The sequence below is a fragment of the Ambystoma mexicanum genome, chromosome 11 (genome assembly GCF_040938575.1).
Source record: "Ambystoma mexicanum isolate Mex_15411 chromosome 11, UKY_AmexF1_1, whole genome shotgun sequence".
Lineage (NCBI taxonomy): Eukaryota > Metazoa > Chordata > Amphibia > Caudata > Ambystomatidae > Ambystoma > Ambystoma mexicanum.
This window is the reverse complement of record NC_090934.1, coordinates 942,749,789-942,766,061: the sequence shown is the minus strand read 5'-3', so window position 1 is coordinate 942,766,061 and position 16,273 is coordinate 942,749,789. Positions and strand designations below refer to the sequence as shown.

At 47.5% G+C, this 16,273-nt stretch overlaps 1 protein-coding gene across 1 annotated transcript in view; it reads left to right on the top strand.

Moving 5' to 3' along the window:
• Positions 1-16,273, top strand: part of LOC138505078 (mucin-5B-like) — a 2,064,041-nt gene that overhangs the window by 980,583 nt on the left and 1,067,185 nt on the right. The window contains exon 25 of the mRNA XM_069625397.1: positions 10,114-10,245. Within this exon, the coding sequence (XP_069481498.1) occupies positions 10,114-10,245 (132 nt within the window). The remainder of the gene's footprint in view (positions 1-10,113; positions 10,246-16,273) is intronic.

Here is a 16,273-nt window from a genome sequence, read left to right as displayed (position 1 = left end):
AAAATGGCGGACCGACAGTAGCGCTTATTCTGTACCCATCTTTCATTCCCAAAGTGCCAGGGGAACTGGTGGGAGTGAGGATGGCAGGACCTGTTGTGTTTTGGAAGTAAGGTGGGTGGATGGAAGCATCAGGACGCAAGAAACATTAGGGGAAGAGGAGGCAGAGAAGTGGGACTTGAAGTGCCAGCCAGCCAGCAGGCAATGAGGCTGCTTGGAATGCATATATCTTTTTGCCTTCTGGCACTCACAAGTGAAGCTGAGCGTTGTTCTTGGAGCAAGGTGACACAGTGGAGCACGGTGACTTCAGGGTTAATGAAAGAAAAGAACATCCCTTTGAGACGCGCTATGTGGGACTGACTCGACCCCCTGTTCAGCTACTTCAGGATACAACACTCTGAAGTGCCGTGACAGAGGCGTATTGATAACTGACATGGATGCTCAGGAAGCAGAACCTATAATGGACAAGCCGGAAAGAAAAGTCCAAACCACTGCGATGTGGTGGGTTATGTGAATTTTATTTCTCACAATCATAACAATGTGACAAGTTGTAAATATGACCTACAACGACCTAGGGAAACTAACACTATCCCAAACAAAATTGTGAACGGATATAAAGATCCGTGCATTACTGGGAATCTCCCTCAAACTGGATCTTAGGTGGTGAAGACTTTTTTGTCCCATTGACATCTGATGGGCATAGAGCAGCCCCCAGTAGATGAACTGGTCTCAAACTCTTTGGCCTGCCTAGGAATTCAATGGCAAACACAATTGCCCTCCAGCTATCTGGTGAGATGGCGGAAACAAATATAGGGGGACCCCTCGTGTACAAGAAGGATTCCGTGAAAGTGATGAGGAAAACTCAAACACAGAAGTTGTGGAATCACCACCAACACAAGTGGAGACCGCGGGATGTATAAATGAAGATAAACTTGGCCACGTCTCTGACAGTAGTTGTCCATATGGTAACTATCAACCACAGTAGATCTAAAGAAATAAATTACTTTGAGGTACATCATTTCAGTGAGCATTTACTGAATAGACGCATGCTTCGACCACTCCCACTTTCTATGCTGAACCCAATGTTATGTGGCTCTGAAACGGGGCAAAGTAAAACTAAGGGCCTCATTACACGGTAGGTGGAGGACCAAGGTGCTATTAGCACCTTGGTCCATGCCGGTAAAATACCGGCACCGCCTTGGTGGAAAGGGAAATTACCGCCCTATTCCAAGGTTGGCAGGGCGGTAATTCCCCCATTGCCCTTCCCCATTCCCATTTTTGCCCCATAGGGCATAATGGGAATGGGGAAGGTGCTAATTACGCTACCGCAAATTGCGGTACCGTAATTAGCACCCTGGTCCCTTTGCGGGTTGGTTTTTAACGCCTGCTAAACAGCAGGCGTTAAAATACCTACCCGCAAAGGGACCTCGTAGTAAGGCGGTAAGGGTTAACGGTCACCGGTACCATTACCGGTGACCGTTAACCCTTACCGCCTTCCGTGTAATGAGGCCCTAAGTCACTCGAAAAAAGTTGAAAGAATCAAGGCAATACTGAGAGCACTGAAGAGATAAACGTAAAACCACAACAGGATGAAAAGTTCCCGGCACAATGCTTCAGTTACGAGCTCACAGCAATTCTTGCAATTAGATTATTTATTAACTACATTAGTTAAACTCTGTGAACAAATACATGTTGAATCAAAGGAGCATATGCTATGACATATTGAAAATTATGGAGTTTATAAGATACATAATGGGCCTCATTCCGGGTTTGGAGCTAACCATGGAGTAATTAGCTCCATGGTTGCCTCCGAAACCGTCCCAAATCCGGCATGGTGAATGGAGTAATTACCGGTCCATTTCAGGGTTGGAGGGACCGGTAATTCCCCATTTACCTTTTGCCCTTCCCCATTCCCATTTCTGCCCCATAGGGCTCAATGGGAATGGGGAAGGAGGTAATTACGGCACCGTAAATTACGGTACCGTAATTACCTCCGAGGTACCTTTGCGGGTCCCGTACTTAACTCCTGCTAAAAGCAGGAGGTAAGGAAGGACCCACAAAGGGAACTCGGAATACGGAGGTAAGGGATTACCGGCATCGGCACCTTTACTGGTGCCGTTAATCCCTTACCTCCAACCTCGTAATGACCCAATGACTTCACTTCAGGAGGTCCTACTTTACCCACAAAGCTTCCACACCCAGCGTTCCCAGCTCTTCAGAAACAATCTCACAAGGATAGTGAGATTCTGGGGAAAAAACTATAACAGAAGTGCTGTGCTGTGATAATGTAAACCCGGAGCTCACAGCAATGAAATTTCATGGGGAAAAAGGCAGAAGAAAGACAAAATGACAATCAATGGAAATAAAAAAGGCCCAATCACCCCTTTCAGGAGCTGCTAAGTAAAGACAAAGGTGGCCGGTAAGGGATTACCGGCACCGGTAAGGGCACCGGTGCCGGTAATCCCTTACCACCCTGCTACGAGTTCCCTTTGCGGGTCCTTCCTTAACGCCTGGTTTTTGCAGGCGTGAAGGACGGGACCCACAAAGGGACACAGGGGTCAATAACAGTACCGCAATTTGCGGTACCGTTATTGCCGCCTTCCCATTGAGCCCTATGGGGGCTCAAATGGGAAAGGGGAATGGCCCTGGTGAATGGGGAATTACCGGTCCCTCCAACCTCGGAATGGACCGGTAATTGCTCCATTCACCAGGCCGGAATTGGAACGAGTTTGGAGGCAGCCATGCCGCAAATAGCAGCATGGCTACCTCCAACCTCGTAATGAGGCCCAAACAGTCATCGGAAGGGGATACTGTTGTAAAACGACCATGCAGTCCCGTAGTTGTAAATGCTAACTAAAGGGAATGGGAAAAAAATAGTGAAAAGCCAAAAAGAAGAAAATACTGTTGGTATAATCACTCAAAAAAGGAAACTGGACAGACGTGGTGTGTATAATCGAGTCTATTGTATAGGATCAGACGTTATTGAACTTGTCACGAATAAAGAGGGAAACAACGAATAGGTTGACACAAGGAAAAAGAAGGATAAGAACAAGAAAAGTAAAAGGACAACGACGAATTATAAATGTCAAGATATTCACGCATTTCTCTTGAGTAAAAATGGAAATCGAAAAATGACATCTCCATTGTAAAAATGTACATGGACAACCATGAGGGGGAGATACGGCAACAGGTGGGGCCTTCAGACCAGTGGTCTAAGTGGGACGAAGTGTTACTGTTCCTATACTTTTATTTTGAAAAGGAACCGTTGCGGAATGGTTAATTTTTAAAATAAAAGCGAGGAAAGAAGTTGAAGCTTGCACTTCAGTGCACTACACTGAACATTGCCAGTCAGTCAGCAAGTTTATTCGGATTAAATATAAATCCATCAAACACATAGCAAAACAACATACAAAAGCAAATACAATTAATAAACCTTGACATAAAATAGTGCATCAAAGAGTGGGAGAGGTGTGAACCCATGGATCCCATCACCCTCAATGTAACACCCCTTGATTGAGCCCAGCCCCAAAAGTGTCTGACCGATTGCGACCCAGGGGAGTGAGGTTAGCCCCGGACAGAGGGTAAGTCCTCTGGGTCCGCCTCAGGGGGTGCTCAGGGCGTAAATGTAATAGTGGGCTGATAAAAATTACACTCCTCGGGGTCCCTCCCGCCCCTCCCCATAAACCCAGGACCCTATTCGCCAATCTCCAGTCCCAAAAGGTCAATTCCACAATGTCCTCTGAATTCTGGACCGAACTGGCCAGTCTGCGACATCCCGCCAAGGATTCCCTGGTCACAGAAGAACAACCTCTCACAGACCTTAGCCAGTGTATGCTTTTGTTGGCAAGAGCCTCCCTGGACTCCTGCAAGTTCCTTTTCATTTTTGGTACACCATGGAGATACACACATGCTTGTCCATTCCGACCTCGGGAAGGGGGTTGAAGTGGGCCGCCTCTAGGCCATGAGCCACCGTGGCTCCTTCCCACGATTTTGGGGTGATAGGAACCAGCTCGGCTGTGCCCACGATCCACCCCCCCAATGTGCTGGCTGTTCTTGTTGCCCCCCACACTGGGACCTTTTCCAGGGGCCGGTTGTGCATTTCCAGACATCAGGCTGGGACTAGACGAAATTGGGGCTATAAGCTCAGGACTCAATGGGGCTTGATTCTTGGGGAGTGCCAAAGGTATGTCAATTAGAACCTTACACGCAGCCTGGGTATAGATGGACTCCTCCTCCCTCTGCTCCTTTGCCTGAGTGGCTATAAGGGCTGCGAGCAAGTTTCTGATGACGACCAGCTCAGCCAGAACTTGCTTGCACTTACACCCGCCATGTGACAAATCAGCCTCTAAAAGGGGGTTAATAGCCAACCCTACATCCAAATGGGTTATTTGGTGCTTGGACGCCCTTGATGTAAATGAGGAAAGGGGTGGGCTGGCCAGTGGGCTCGCTGTAAGGATCTGCATATTTCCGGGGCTTCTATTGCACAAGGAAGGATTGCATTCAGGGACATCAACAGATGGACTTCCCTCGGCACTCGCGCAGACCATAGCCGAGCTAGATAGGGTCTTTCCCGGCCCGGCACCATTTGTAGGGGTGGGTGGCAAGGTGAGAACTGCAAGGTGATTTTCCGGGGTAGAGCTCGCTGGGGGCGGGCTGCTAACTAGTTCACCCAAACCTACAGAGCCCCCCTCAAGATGCACCTGCATCTCCGTCCCAGGGCAGAGGATTCTTTGGATGGAAAGCCCCTTAGGGGGGGCTAAGGCTCGGGATCGGGGCGAGAGGACGAGGTTCTTCAGCAGAGGGTGGGCAGAACCTTCCTCCGTTAGGCGCTATGAAGGCCTGGGCCACTTGAGACTTTGCGGTTCGGTCCTCCCCATTGCCTTGATCCTCAAGCAGATTACCCCGATTGAAGAGTAGTGATCCTTCCCTAGTCCCATGTTCGATGACCATGCTGCTCCCCCGTAACAGTAAAGCCCCACAGCCCCCTTCTGTCCACACTTGGTGGGGCTGGGGGGAACAGGTAGAGCACTCACCCCCAGATACTAAAACAGTTTTCTGGGCGGTCGTGACGAGGGTTTCAGCCGGCGCACCCTTTTTAACAACGGGACGAGTCCTCTTTATAACCCATACCTTGTGCTTAGGATTATGCCCACACTCTTGGAGGGCATGCTCGGCACACACCTTGGGACATGGAGGAGGCAGATGGAGGGGTGAAAGAACTGGAGGTGCCAGGGGGGTTTTCCTTGGTGGGCCGTGGGTTTTCATAGTTCTCAGTCTCTTCAGTAAGGACATTTTGGGATCAGCAAACTTAGCAGGCTCAGCAGAGCCGAGCACGAGCAAACAGGCCTGGGCAAACGGTCCCTCCGACGTACACTCGCCTGCACTTACTTCACTTTTCCTGCTTCTCCTCCTCTCTCGCTGGCGAACCCAGGACAGGTCTCCCGCTGCCGCGCCGAACACCTGCGGCGCCAAACACCGTGCCCTTTCCCCGCCACGGGCTACACCGCTGCGGGGCTCCGGTGCAGAGTATAAGTCCCTGGGGGCGTGGCCAAAGCAGGAAGCTGCTGGAGGTGTGCCTGCGGCGCCAAACACCGGGCCCTTGCCCCGCCGCGGGCTTCACCGCTGCGGGGCTCCGGTGCAGAGTATAAGTCCCTGGGGGCGTGGCCAAAGCAGGAAGCTGCTGGAGGTGTGCCTGCGGCGCCAAACACCGCGCCCTTGCCCCGCCGCGGGCTTCACCGCTGCGGGGCTCCGGTGCAGAGTATAAGTCCCTGGGGGCGTGGCCAAAGCAGGAAGCTGCTGGAGGTGTGCCTGCGGCGCCAAACACCGCGCCCTTGCCTTAAACAGCAGGTGTGTGTGTTTGGGGGTTTGGATTGCAGGTGGGAGAGGGCCTGGTGAAGAGTTTTGTGTGGAGCGGGTGTAGGCCAGCAGGGAACATATTTCCACTTCTTATTTCCGTACACTTCGACCACTGCATCAGACGCTTTGCAAGGGCACAGTCTAGTTTCTCCATAGCCTCACTCATAACCATCTTTAAATCTAAAATTGTCTCGAAAATGATGTATGGCAAAGGAGTGTGTGGTAAAAAGAGAATCGGAGATCTACGCAAATCTCTGGTGAATTTCTCCTGTATAACTCCTGTTGAATTCCTCTTGAGCAAATGGTGTATTTGCTCCACCCAGTGCCTCATGACAATTCAGTGCACTCTGTATTATTGGAAATTGGCTAACACAGCACACCATCTGCTTTTAGCCGCATTACTTGAGGAAGCCACTAAAACATCAACTTTTCTAAGAAAACGAACTGCTAAAATCTTAAACGAAGGTGCTATGTGGCAACAAGGTCTGGACAATGACATTACTGGAATCAAAGGGTTTTTAGGGCTGATTTTCTATACTGTGGCCTGGTGTACAGATGTAAAGAAGGCCAAGCTAGTATTGTGGCAGGGACAACTCTGGGAGCTGTAGCCAAGCCAGTTCAAGGTAGGAGGACGAGTGTTTCAGGCTAGGTCTTGGGAGGTGGTGAGCTTGTAAGGGGTCCACAATGAGCACACACAGTGAAAAGTGAGGAAAAACACTTAGACAATCACTTATAAAAATATTTATTTATGACCATATAACACTGAGAGAAATTACTGCTAACAGGGAATATTATGACATAACATTAATAATAAACACATATATACAATTACTGGAGTAGGGCAAAATACATACAAATCCCTGAAAAGGAAGGTGAGCATTAGTATAAGCACTCCAGGTCCACAGAGATACAACACTAGCTTCAGAAGTCCATTCCTTAGATCAGCCCTACAGATAAGGGGTTTATTGACCACTTCTACTCTCTAAAAATAGGCAAATACTCCCCAAAAATAAAAATGGGGTGTAAAAATTCTCCAAGCAAAAATAGTAAACAGATGCATAGGAGTGTATCCTGACTTTCACCCACGCACCTCCATATATGTTTGGACACGTAGTGTCAACAATGCAGAATACGGGACTGCTGATATGATCACTTGTCTATATTGTTTAGCTGCCAGCTCATTTCATTTTCAGGGGAACTGAGGGTGTTTTCTTCCCTTTGGCTTCTCTTTATAGACATATGAGGGAGGGTGCAGAGCATTAAAGAATGGATGAAAGTTGAACCTTTTTCACAAGACCCTGACCAGCTAAAGGTGTGAGTTGGCAGGTGTAAAATGTGTTCATTTGTATTCAGATAAAGATGGTTCCAGGTCTAAAGCTTATTGGAAGAGGTGGAACTTTATGGCATCGCAAAGTTTTCGCAAGTCGGTTTTATGTTTTAGGCTGAGGAGAAAGCATTCCGCCTGGCAAAATAAGAAACGTGAATACACTAGCAGCCTAATTGGCATTGCAATATTCCTCGCTGGATCGGTAGGCTCGGGAGGATAGCTCTGGGGCATTGCACTCGCCTTGGAAGCAACACGACGCGAAGCAACGCGATTCGCGTTATAAATAACCATTTGCAATTACCAGTATTAGATCGTGCATTGGCAGCAGAGCCAGCAGTAAAGGGTGGCTGGAAAGAAATGTGTTGGGCATATTCCAAGATATAGCATACAAACGCACTAATTTCCAGAGGGGCAAAAAAGGTGTTAAATCACTGTTTTTACACCTGTTTTACCGCCCAGGAATGGTTTTCCTGCTACCAAAATCAAGCCTATTCCAGGAATCTATTTTAAATGCCCACCCCCAGCATGTACGGGGCAGCAACATGTATTTACACTTTTTGCACTGCCACCACCAGGTGTACGATACATTTTTCCCACTCTCTAGCGCAAATGATACAAACCTCATCACAACAATCAGACAGCAGTGCTTTTCTGTCTTAACTGAGCTGCAGATAAATCGTGCATGGCAGGCAAATAGCCAAGCCTGGTAGCTGGGCACGAACAGGAATGCAAAGAGCCATGCCCAACCTGCTGGGCAAGAGCTTGCATGTCATGCAAATACCCATGACTGACTGCTGGGCGAGGACTGTGACATGCTGGAAACCAGCCTAGTAGCTTTTGTATGGTTGCAAAGCACCATATGGAACCAGTTTGTGAGATCATTCATTGTTTCTTGTCTTAGTTGTGTTCCATTCATGATTGTTACCTTAGTATGTCTTCTCTGTGCACTGTTTTGAAAAATATCCAAACATCATATTGAACAAAGCTCCACAGTCAAGTGCAAACGATAGACAAACCAGGTGTGTACTGGACATTCATCTCTTAAAATTTCATTTCATCTCTAAAACTCAGGACATCCTGTCCTCTCTCTTTTTCTCCTCATCCTCCTCCTACTATTCCCCTCTCTTTCTCGGGCCCCTCTGTGGCCACCTCTCCTCCACCCTTCTCTGCCTTTCCCCTGTTCTCCCCAGAAAAGGTTTCTAGACAAGTCTGATCTCTGAAAGTCTCGTCAAAACAGGTTCTCCCCTGTTCCTCTAAAACCATCAAGGACCACATGAACACCCTGGCTCCTGCTCTGGCTGACTTCTGCATCCACACCTTCACCACTGGAGTCTTCCCTTCCCCCCTGAAGCACTCCTGTGTGCACACTCTTCTTAAGAAACCCTCAGCCGACCCCTCCTGCCCTGCTAACTACCGCCCAATCTCCATCACTGCTTTCCTGGGCAAACTCCTGGAAAAGCTGGCCATCTCCAGGCTTAATCTTCACACTGAATTGATTGGTTGTCTCCATGACAATCAGTCTGGCGAGAGCTGCCAGAAGCACGGAAACTGCTCTCCTGAACATCCGTGTAGACCTGCTCTTCAACCTTCACTCCAATACCCTGTGTCCTCATCTTACTTGATCTCTCTTCTACCTTTGACATGGTCAACAATGCATCCAGCTTAACCGTCTCTGTGATAACCTGGGTATCACCGATCAGGTCCTGGCTTGGCTGACCTCTTTCCTCTCCAATCGACCCTCCCTGGTTCAACTTGGGTCCTTCCTCTCCTCTATCTTTATCTCTGGTGTTCCCCAGGGGTCTAACCTCTCTCCCTGGCTGTTCAACCAATACCTAGCACTTTTTGCCCACGGCATTGCTGCTCTCTGCCCCAACTTTCAGTGCTATGCAGACAGCACTCAGCTCATGTTCAGGCTTCCTTCCGCCACCTCTTTCCTTCTCTCATCTCTGACTGTCTGTCCGCTATGCAGGAGTGCTGTGCCGCGAAAAATCTCTGCCTTAATGCCAGTAAGACTGAGATTCTCCTCATCGGCACACCTGCTCCCTCCCTTCCTGTCGCTCTCTGGCCGGCCTCTCTTGCCCCTCTTCCTTCTCCCACCTGTGAGGCTAAAAACCTCAGGGTCATCTTCGACTCCACTCTCCTCTTCTCTCCTCACATCTCTGACGTCTCTAAGAAGTCACACTAGCAGCTGCACCTCCTCAGAGGTATTCTTCCTTTCCTCTCCTTCCTCCAGAAGCTCACTGTCTCCAGAGCTCTGATTCTCTCTAGGCTGGACTAGTGCAACAGCTTCTTTATAAATCTGCCTGCTTCTACTCTGTAGCTCATCCAGAACAGGACCGCAAGACTTGTCCTTGGCCTCAAGCCCAGGGATCGTATCTCTCTAGGACTGAAATCTCTGCACTGGTTCCCAGTGGCACCGAGAATTAAGTTCAACACCCTCTGCATTGTGTCCACAAGGCCTTCTGTGTTCTGGGGCCTCAATACCTCCAACTCTCTCTTCCTAAATCCCTTCATTCTCGAGCTCTTCGCTCATCCACCTCCAAATCCCTCAGGGTCAGTCATTTCTCTTGAAACTTGATGTCTGCACTTACCCCTGCACTTGCCACTAGCTGGCCGCACTTTTACCTATTGTGTTTATTCATTTTATTTATTCTTTACTGTTGATCCTATGTATTGCACTGTCCCCTACCCCTTCTCCCCGCACTTTCCCTTTCCCCCCTTCCCTGCACTTGCGCAATCTCAATTTTTCCTGGCCTAGTAAGATCGTTGTCTTCCCTCTGTTCCCCCTCCCTTGGCTTGTCGCACCTTGAAACACTTGTGTATAGGCACGTTATAAATGCCTTATTATATCATATCATATCACTGTTGACATTTGAACACCCCTTTCTAAAGCTCTGAATAAGGACATTTGTCTCGTCTATATATTCCTCCAGTCTGCTGCTGTAACTTCAAAGGCAAACTGCACAGCTGCAAAGAAGACTTCAACGACACGATAGACAACGTTGTGCGCTGCTTTTCTTGTGATGCCAAAGGAGTGGTACAGGAACGCCCATGCCCCACACCAGGTAAGACAATGCATTGTAACAAGTCCCAGTGCTGTTCCTAAAACAAAATGTTCTGTGTTGTTCTTCAGCGTGCTCTGGTTATCATGACGCCGTCAGTGGCCACTGGCTCGCCCCAGAGCATGCATTCCTTCAGGGTTTTCCACTACTTGCAACTCTGGTGGAGCTGCTGACTGGAGGGCATGCTCTCTGCTGAGATCTGACTGAGCTCTCCTCTTGTGCACAAACATGGGACATCATTTCACCCTACATGCAAGGGATAAATGTCCGGGGATCCTGGCGTTTAAATCGATTTGAGTAAATCTATGAGAAGATTCATATAATTTGGCCCATTAAATCGCACACATCAAGTAGTTTTATGGATGTAAGGAGGAGATCCCACCTTGATTTGCACAAGAAAGGGCCTTTATGTGTTTGCAAGGAGGGAATTTACCCAGCCAATAAACCTTTTGAAATAAATGAATAATTTGGAAATCTACCACCCAATTGTTAGATCTCCAGTAACTGGTGCGCCCAACAGACCTTTTTGAAGAAAGGAAATCACTATATCAGTGTTATTAGTTGAAAAAACTTGATGACACATCTGCATTTTTTGTAGTGCAGAAGGCAGAGGATCTAGAATCACGTACCACAAGCTGCCGGAAATATAGTCGACCAGACCATTATATGTTTATTGTTTATGGTCCACATATGCACATAGAAACGGGTTGATTTAACAACGAACACAATTATAAATCGTTCTTGCCATTTAAAATGATCTTCCAGATTTAAATCCACCCAGGGTCAAGGCTGCATAGACCGGGGCAATGTATTTGGCTACCTGTGCATTTGTTTCAGTGTCAATTTGTCATGGAAGCCTCAGACCTACCACTCAAGAGGCATGCTCGTCTGACAGCTTGTTTTTCCAGGAATGTTGGGGGGCGGTGGCAGTGCTTAATTTGTGGAGGTGTTTGCTGGTGGCCAACACCAGCAGTCTTTTTTGGGGACCGGAACATCGGGTGCACGTGTAATTTCTTTGTTTGTTGAACTTCCATGATCATAAATCATTACGAGTCATTTTGCTGCTCTCTCCTTGTAGTTGCAGGCCAGGGCTGGCTGGCTGGGCCCACAGCAAAACAACAACAGCCAATGAAAACCAACATTCTGTTGTTACTATGCACTTTTGATACATTCTGTATAGTAACACAGAATGTATAGTTTTCATTGGCTGTTCGACTCCATGATGACGTGTGTGGGGGGAGGGGAGTGAGTCACGTGTTGTTGCAAAGGCAGCAGGCAGTTCACGAGTACACTTGACTTGTTGAGGCGTGGCGAGTGACTTGTGAAAGCCTGCTGCCCTGCACGTGTAGTTCTACCTTCGGTGTGTGCGGCCTAGTTTTGCTGCTGCAGCCTGCAGGCAGCTTAAGTTCCTCTGGGCAGGCAGGCGCTGGCGTTCAACAACTCGAACACGGTAAGTACTCGTCCGGATAATTATATTTATAACATTAATTATTATTGCGTCTGCCCGCCTGCCGACGTGAAATGAATAGTATAGAATCATCCACGGTGGCGAGCAACGCCATAATAATGAAGTACGGTGGCCCGTGGCCATGTACCCGTCCCGCTGACTCGAGCTCTCCTCTGCAGTGCGCCGCCCGTGCCTATGCCCCCCCCCTGCTCCCCAACTTTGAATGTATGCGGCCGGCCGTGTCATGCTGCTTCTCCTGTGTGTGTGGGCATGGCTGTGCCGGGTGCCCGTCCCGCGGCCCCCCTCCGTAGGGCGGGATTTGGCCAAGCACTGCGAGAAGGCCCGCGATGCGAGCGGCAGCGGCTGTGTGAATCAGATGATCATAGTAATGGTAAGCGCCCCGAGGCTGCAGCCTTGGTCACCCGACCTAGGCTGCAGCCACGGGACGCTTACCGTTATTTGATCATCAGATTCACACAGCCGCTGCTGCTCGCATTGCCTCGCGGTCCCGTGGCCTGCAGTGCCGGCCAGCTCAGCTGAGCTTGGCCAAATCCTGCCCCGTGGTGAGTGGGCGGACTGCTGCACAGGCACAGACACACGTGTTGGTGCTTCCTGAGAGCTGGAGTGCGAAGGGCACCGCACCCCCTCTGAGGGAGACCGACACACTGTTATAATAAACGTTATCCTCCATGTATTTTTTATATTGCAGGATACGCTGGGGTTGATATCGTTGCTTCAACAGAATTATCTGCAAAATATATAATTTATCATACACCCTCCAGGATATTGCAGTAAGAAATATTGTGTGGCTTAAAAAATGCAAATGTTGAAGCACGAAATTGCATTATTGTTGCATTTTTGCCTGAGTAATAAGCCCCGCAATAAATGCAATTTTGTGCTGCAAAACTTGCAATTTTTATGCCGCAAAATATGTCATATGTCGAATAATCCTAATTTAGCATGACATTCATGGTTTCTGACACAATTGCATGTGGTTTAGTGTGCACTTTTTATTTTACAAACCGCAAAAATCACTATTGGAACAAGGCAGTTAAATATTGAACAATTGTGTGTCGTATGATGTAGGTTGCATTAAAAAAAAGACTTGCAATAGGCTTCGATGATGTCATTGTCGATGGGATTCTGCTGACGTTTTTGTTTCCGAACTGCAGTTTTGAAGAGGATTTGGGGGTGTAGGAGCACTGGATTCGTGAATGCTACGCAGCTTCCATGGAGCCCCCGGAATGAGTGTGAAGCCGTCACTGAGGAGGGGGCTTTAGGGGGAGATGTCGAGGAAACGAAGGGGATTGGTTCAATCTGGTGCTGCCCGCATTGTCCAGCTGACGCAGTGCACTGATTGCCACACGTGGATGGACTATGAGGGGCTGACAGTGCTTTCATAATGCCCAGAGAACAACGGGCCTAATTGCCCAGGTCATTTAATATTAAAACTGCTTCTGTCTGTCCCACAAAGAAAGAGCTGAAAATTGGAAATATTTGGACTTTAATGTTTACAACCGGGTACGGGTTACTTTGTAAACCAATTTGCTTAAATACATTAAAAAAGCTGATTTCGTATCTTATGCCACCATACTGCACTATATTTTTAAGCGAATCGAGGCAAGGGCTTGCGATGCACCTGTGTTTGTAGACGCACACCCGTGCTGTATCGTTGTGGGCTGTTGAGCTTGCACACACAGGGCCCGGTTCATGGAATATTTTGCATAGGGGAAAATACACCCTGATTCATGGAACAGTGCAAAGTGTCTTTTTTGCTGTGCAAAATGACTTTGCATGGCAAAAAGACACTTCGCACTGTTCCATGAATCAGGACATTTTTTCGCAGGGCAAAGAACGTTGCATGGTAAAAAGACACTTTGTGCTGTTCCATGCATCAGGGTGGAGCAGTGCACGGTGTATATCTGCAGTGCAAAGTGACTTTACAAGGCAAAAAGACACTTTGTACTGTTTATACCCTGTTAAAGGGTATTTGTTGACAGTGCAAAGTCACCATTATAAAGTGCTTTTGTGAATCAGGCGCACTGTTGTCGTGGAGGAGAGCCAATCAGCAGAGAGGGCGCGCAAAAAGCCATATAAAGATGTTTATTTGATGTTTTCAAAATCAGTTTCTGAGAGAAAATACATAACTTTGCCAGTTCTGTGGCCCAGTGTGCCCACTGCTCCCTCCTCTCTCCCCTGCCCATGACTTCACGATGACCCCTAGCCCCCCCCAAAAAAAGAGTTCAACGTTATGAAGGGAAGGCAATGGCATCCCCGTCCCCTTTCTTCCCACTCTATTGCTGCTGGGAAAGATCCTGTTGCGCTGCTGTGTTTGTCCGCAGTGGCCCAGCCGGTCCTCGAGAGGGATGGGACCTATGCATCATTGTGCCACTGCCGAGTGCCATCTTACACTGGCGAGCGAGTGACTGAAAGGGTGTGCTGCACTCGGACTGCCAAGTCTATGGGTGTTTCTTCAGAGTTCAATTTGATTTCTCTTAACTTCTGTTTGTAAATGTGTCAGTTGTTTAGCCCACACTTTGTAATATACTAATATCCTGACCCTTGTTTGATTTCATAAAATATTGCCATTCCCAGAGGATTTAAAAGTTGGTATGAATTCTGCAAGGACCTAATAACTTCTGTCCTCCCCATTTCTATAAGACTGTAAAACTCTGTGGGGTAGAATAGGTCTTTGCTGGGAGCCAACAATCTATAATGAATAAAGACCTACAGGTGCTCATCTCTGCTACCAGGAACATTCCAGGATTCAGTTCCCTGCAAGCTGGCACACCCTGGAATGGCGCACATCTGGAGGTAGCACAGCAATCTGCAGGCTATATAAACCAGTTTGTCCCAGGTCTTCACTACTCCAATTGGAGGAGAAGGAGAACAAAGTGGGTAAAGTGTTGCCGACACCCAACCTCTGGCCTAAATATGGGCACCCAGCGCCTCATAGGCTACAGCCTGGCATGGGGGCGTAAGCATCGATTGTCAGTTGGGGTGTCTCTTTTTTCCCCCTACCATAACAAGTGTTTTCCAACTTTAAAGCATTATACTTTCTCAACACTTGTGTGCCCTTCCCCATCCATCCCACTACTAGCCTGTGCCAGCAGTGGCTCGTGCAGCGCCAAACATGTGACATGAAGCAGCAGCAGTGTGATGGGCTGGTGGTGGGCCGATCTAGATCTAGCACTGAACTTGCGCGGGCCAATATTTTTTGGGGAGTGGCACTTATTATTTTACAAATTAAGCACTGGGCGGTGGGTAGTATTCATACAAACATTCCAAGTGTATCATTCCCGCGAGAAAGCAGCCATCTTATATCGGTCAGAGCTCTTTCATTGTGAAAATTAATTTAAACTCTCGTGTTGCAAGCGAGAATCGTTTTTTAAAGTACTTCTCGTTCTTCCGAATTCGGCCCGAATAGAACTTGGTTAGCTAGGATCGTCTTGGAAGCTCAGATATGGCTACTTCTGCAGAGAAATTGCCAGTGCTTAAGATTCATTCTTGACCTTCTGGCCATCAACCTTCAGTTCTGCATTTGCCACATAAAGCCAAGCCACTGACAATGAAGCTTTACATGAAATAACTAACATCCCAGGGTCCTTGTCGCCATCCCTGCTTAATAGTGTAACGCAAATCTGCACTACCTTGTGGTGTACAGCCTTTGGCTAAAAAGTACTAATATGACTCCTTCAAGTTCTTTCCTGGAATCTGCACGATCTGTGGAAGGCATGTTGAGATAGCTCTCTTTCGCATTGCAATCGCGCTTGCAAAGTATATTCATGAATGGACGAGTTTTGTCAGAAATGGAACCTCTTTGTGTAAAATGACTTTCTGTGACGCTCTGCTTTGGGACTATGCTGTGGACTGCAATACTCGGCAAGGTGCAGCCAGGCACTATGGACACATGGGCTTTTTACAAGGATGCAAGGGAAGATGTGCATCATTCCCTCTTCCTTTGCTAAAAGAATGTGGATGGACGGGCGACATGGCTCAGACCGTGCCTGACAGATCAATTTCCAAAGACGATTCAGGGGGCTTTTGTGTTCTGCAGATGCAGATTAGCGCACAAAAGAAGGGGACGCATGCAATAGTGAGCTTTATGAAAAGATCCTAGCAAAGGAGAAATTCAGCTTTCCCAAAAGACTGTTTCAACGTCATTGGTGCTCGTCTTAGAAGGTGGTAGGACTGTTGGGAGTCTGTCACCAATAGTGTTTGCAAACAATGTATATTTGACAATTTGAATATGTGCCCACATGCCAGCCTTTATTTTTATTTGTGGGGGCATTTTCATGTTAATATCTGAATAATTAACATATTCTGTTATGTTTTATTTTGTTGTGCGTTTTCTAGCCTGAAATAAACATAGTTGTTGATGATGATGATGATATAAATACATTGTTTTGTGTATGAAATCTATTCAGTGCTTCCTCTTTGTTTCTTTTTGACTGTCATATAGTCACAATACATGAAAGTAAAAAATGTAATCAATTTATTACATATTTTTGAATTTGTTGTAATCTATAAAGTCCCCAATAAATAATTAAGCATTTTTATATTAGTTTTGAGATGACGTATTGG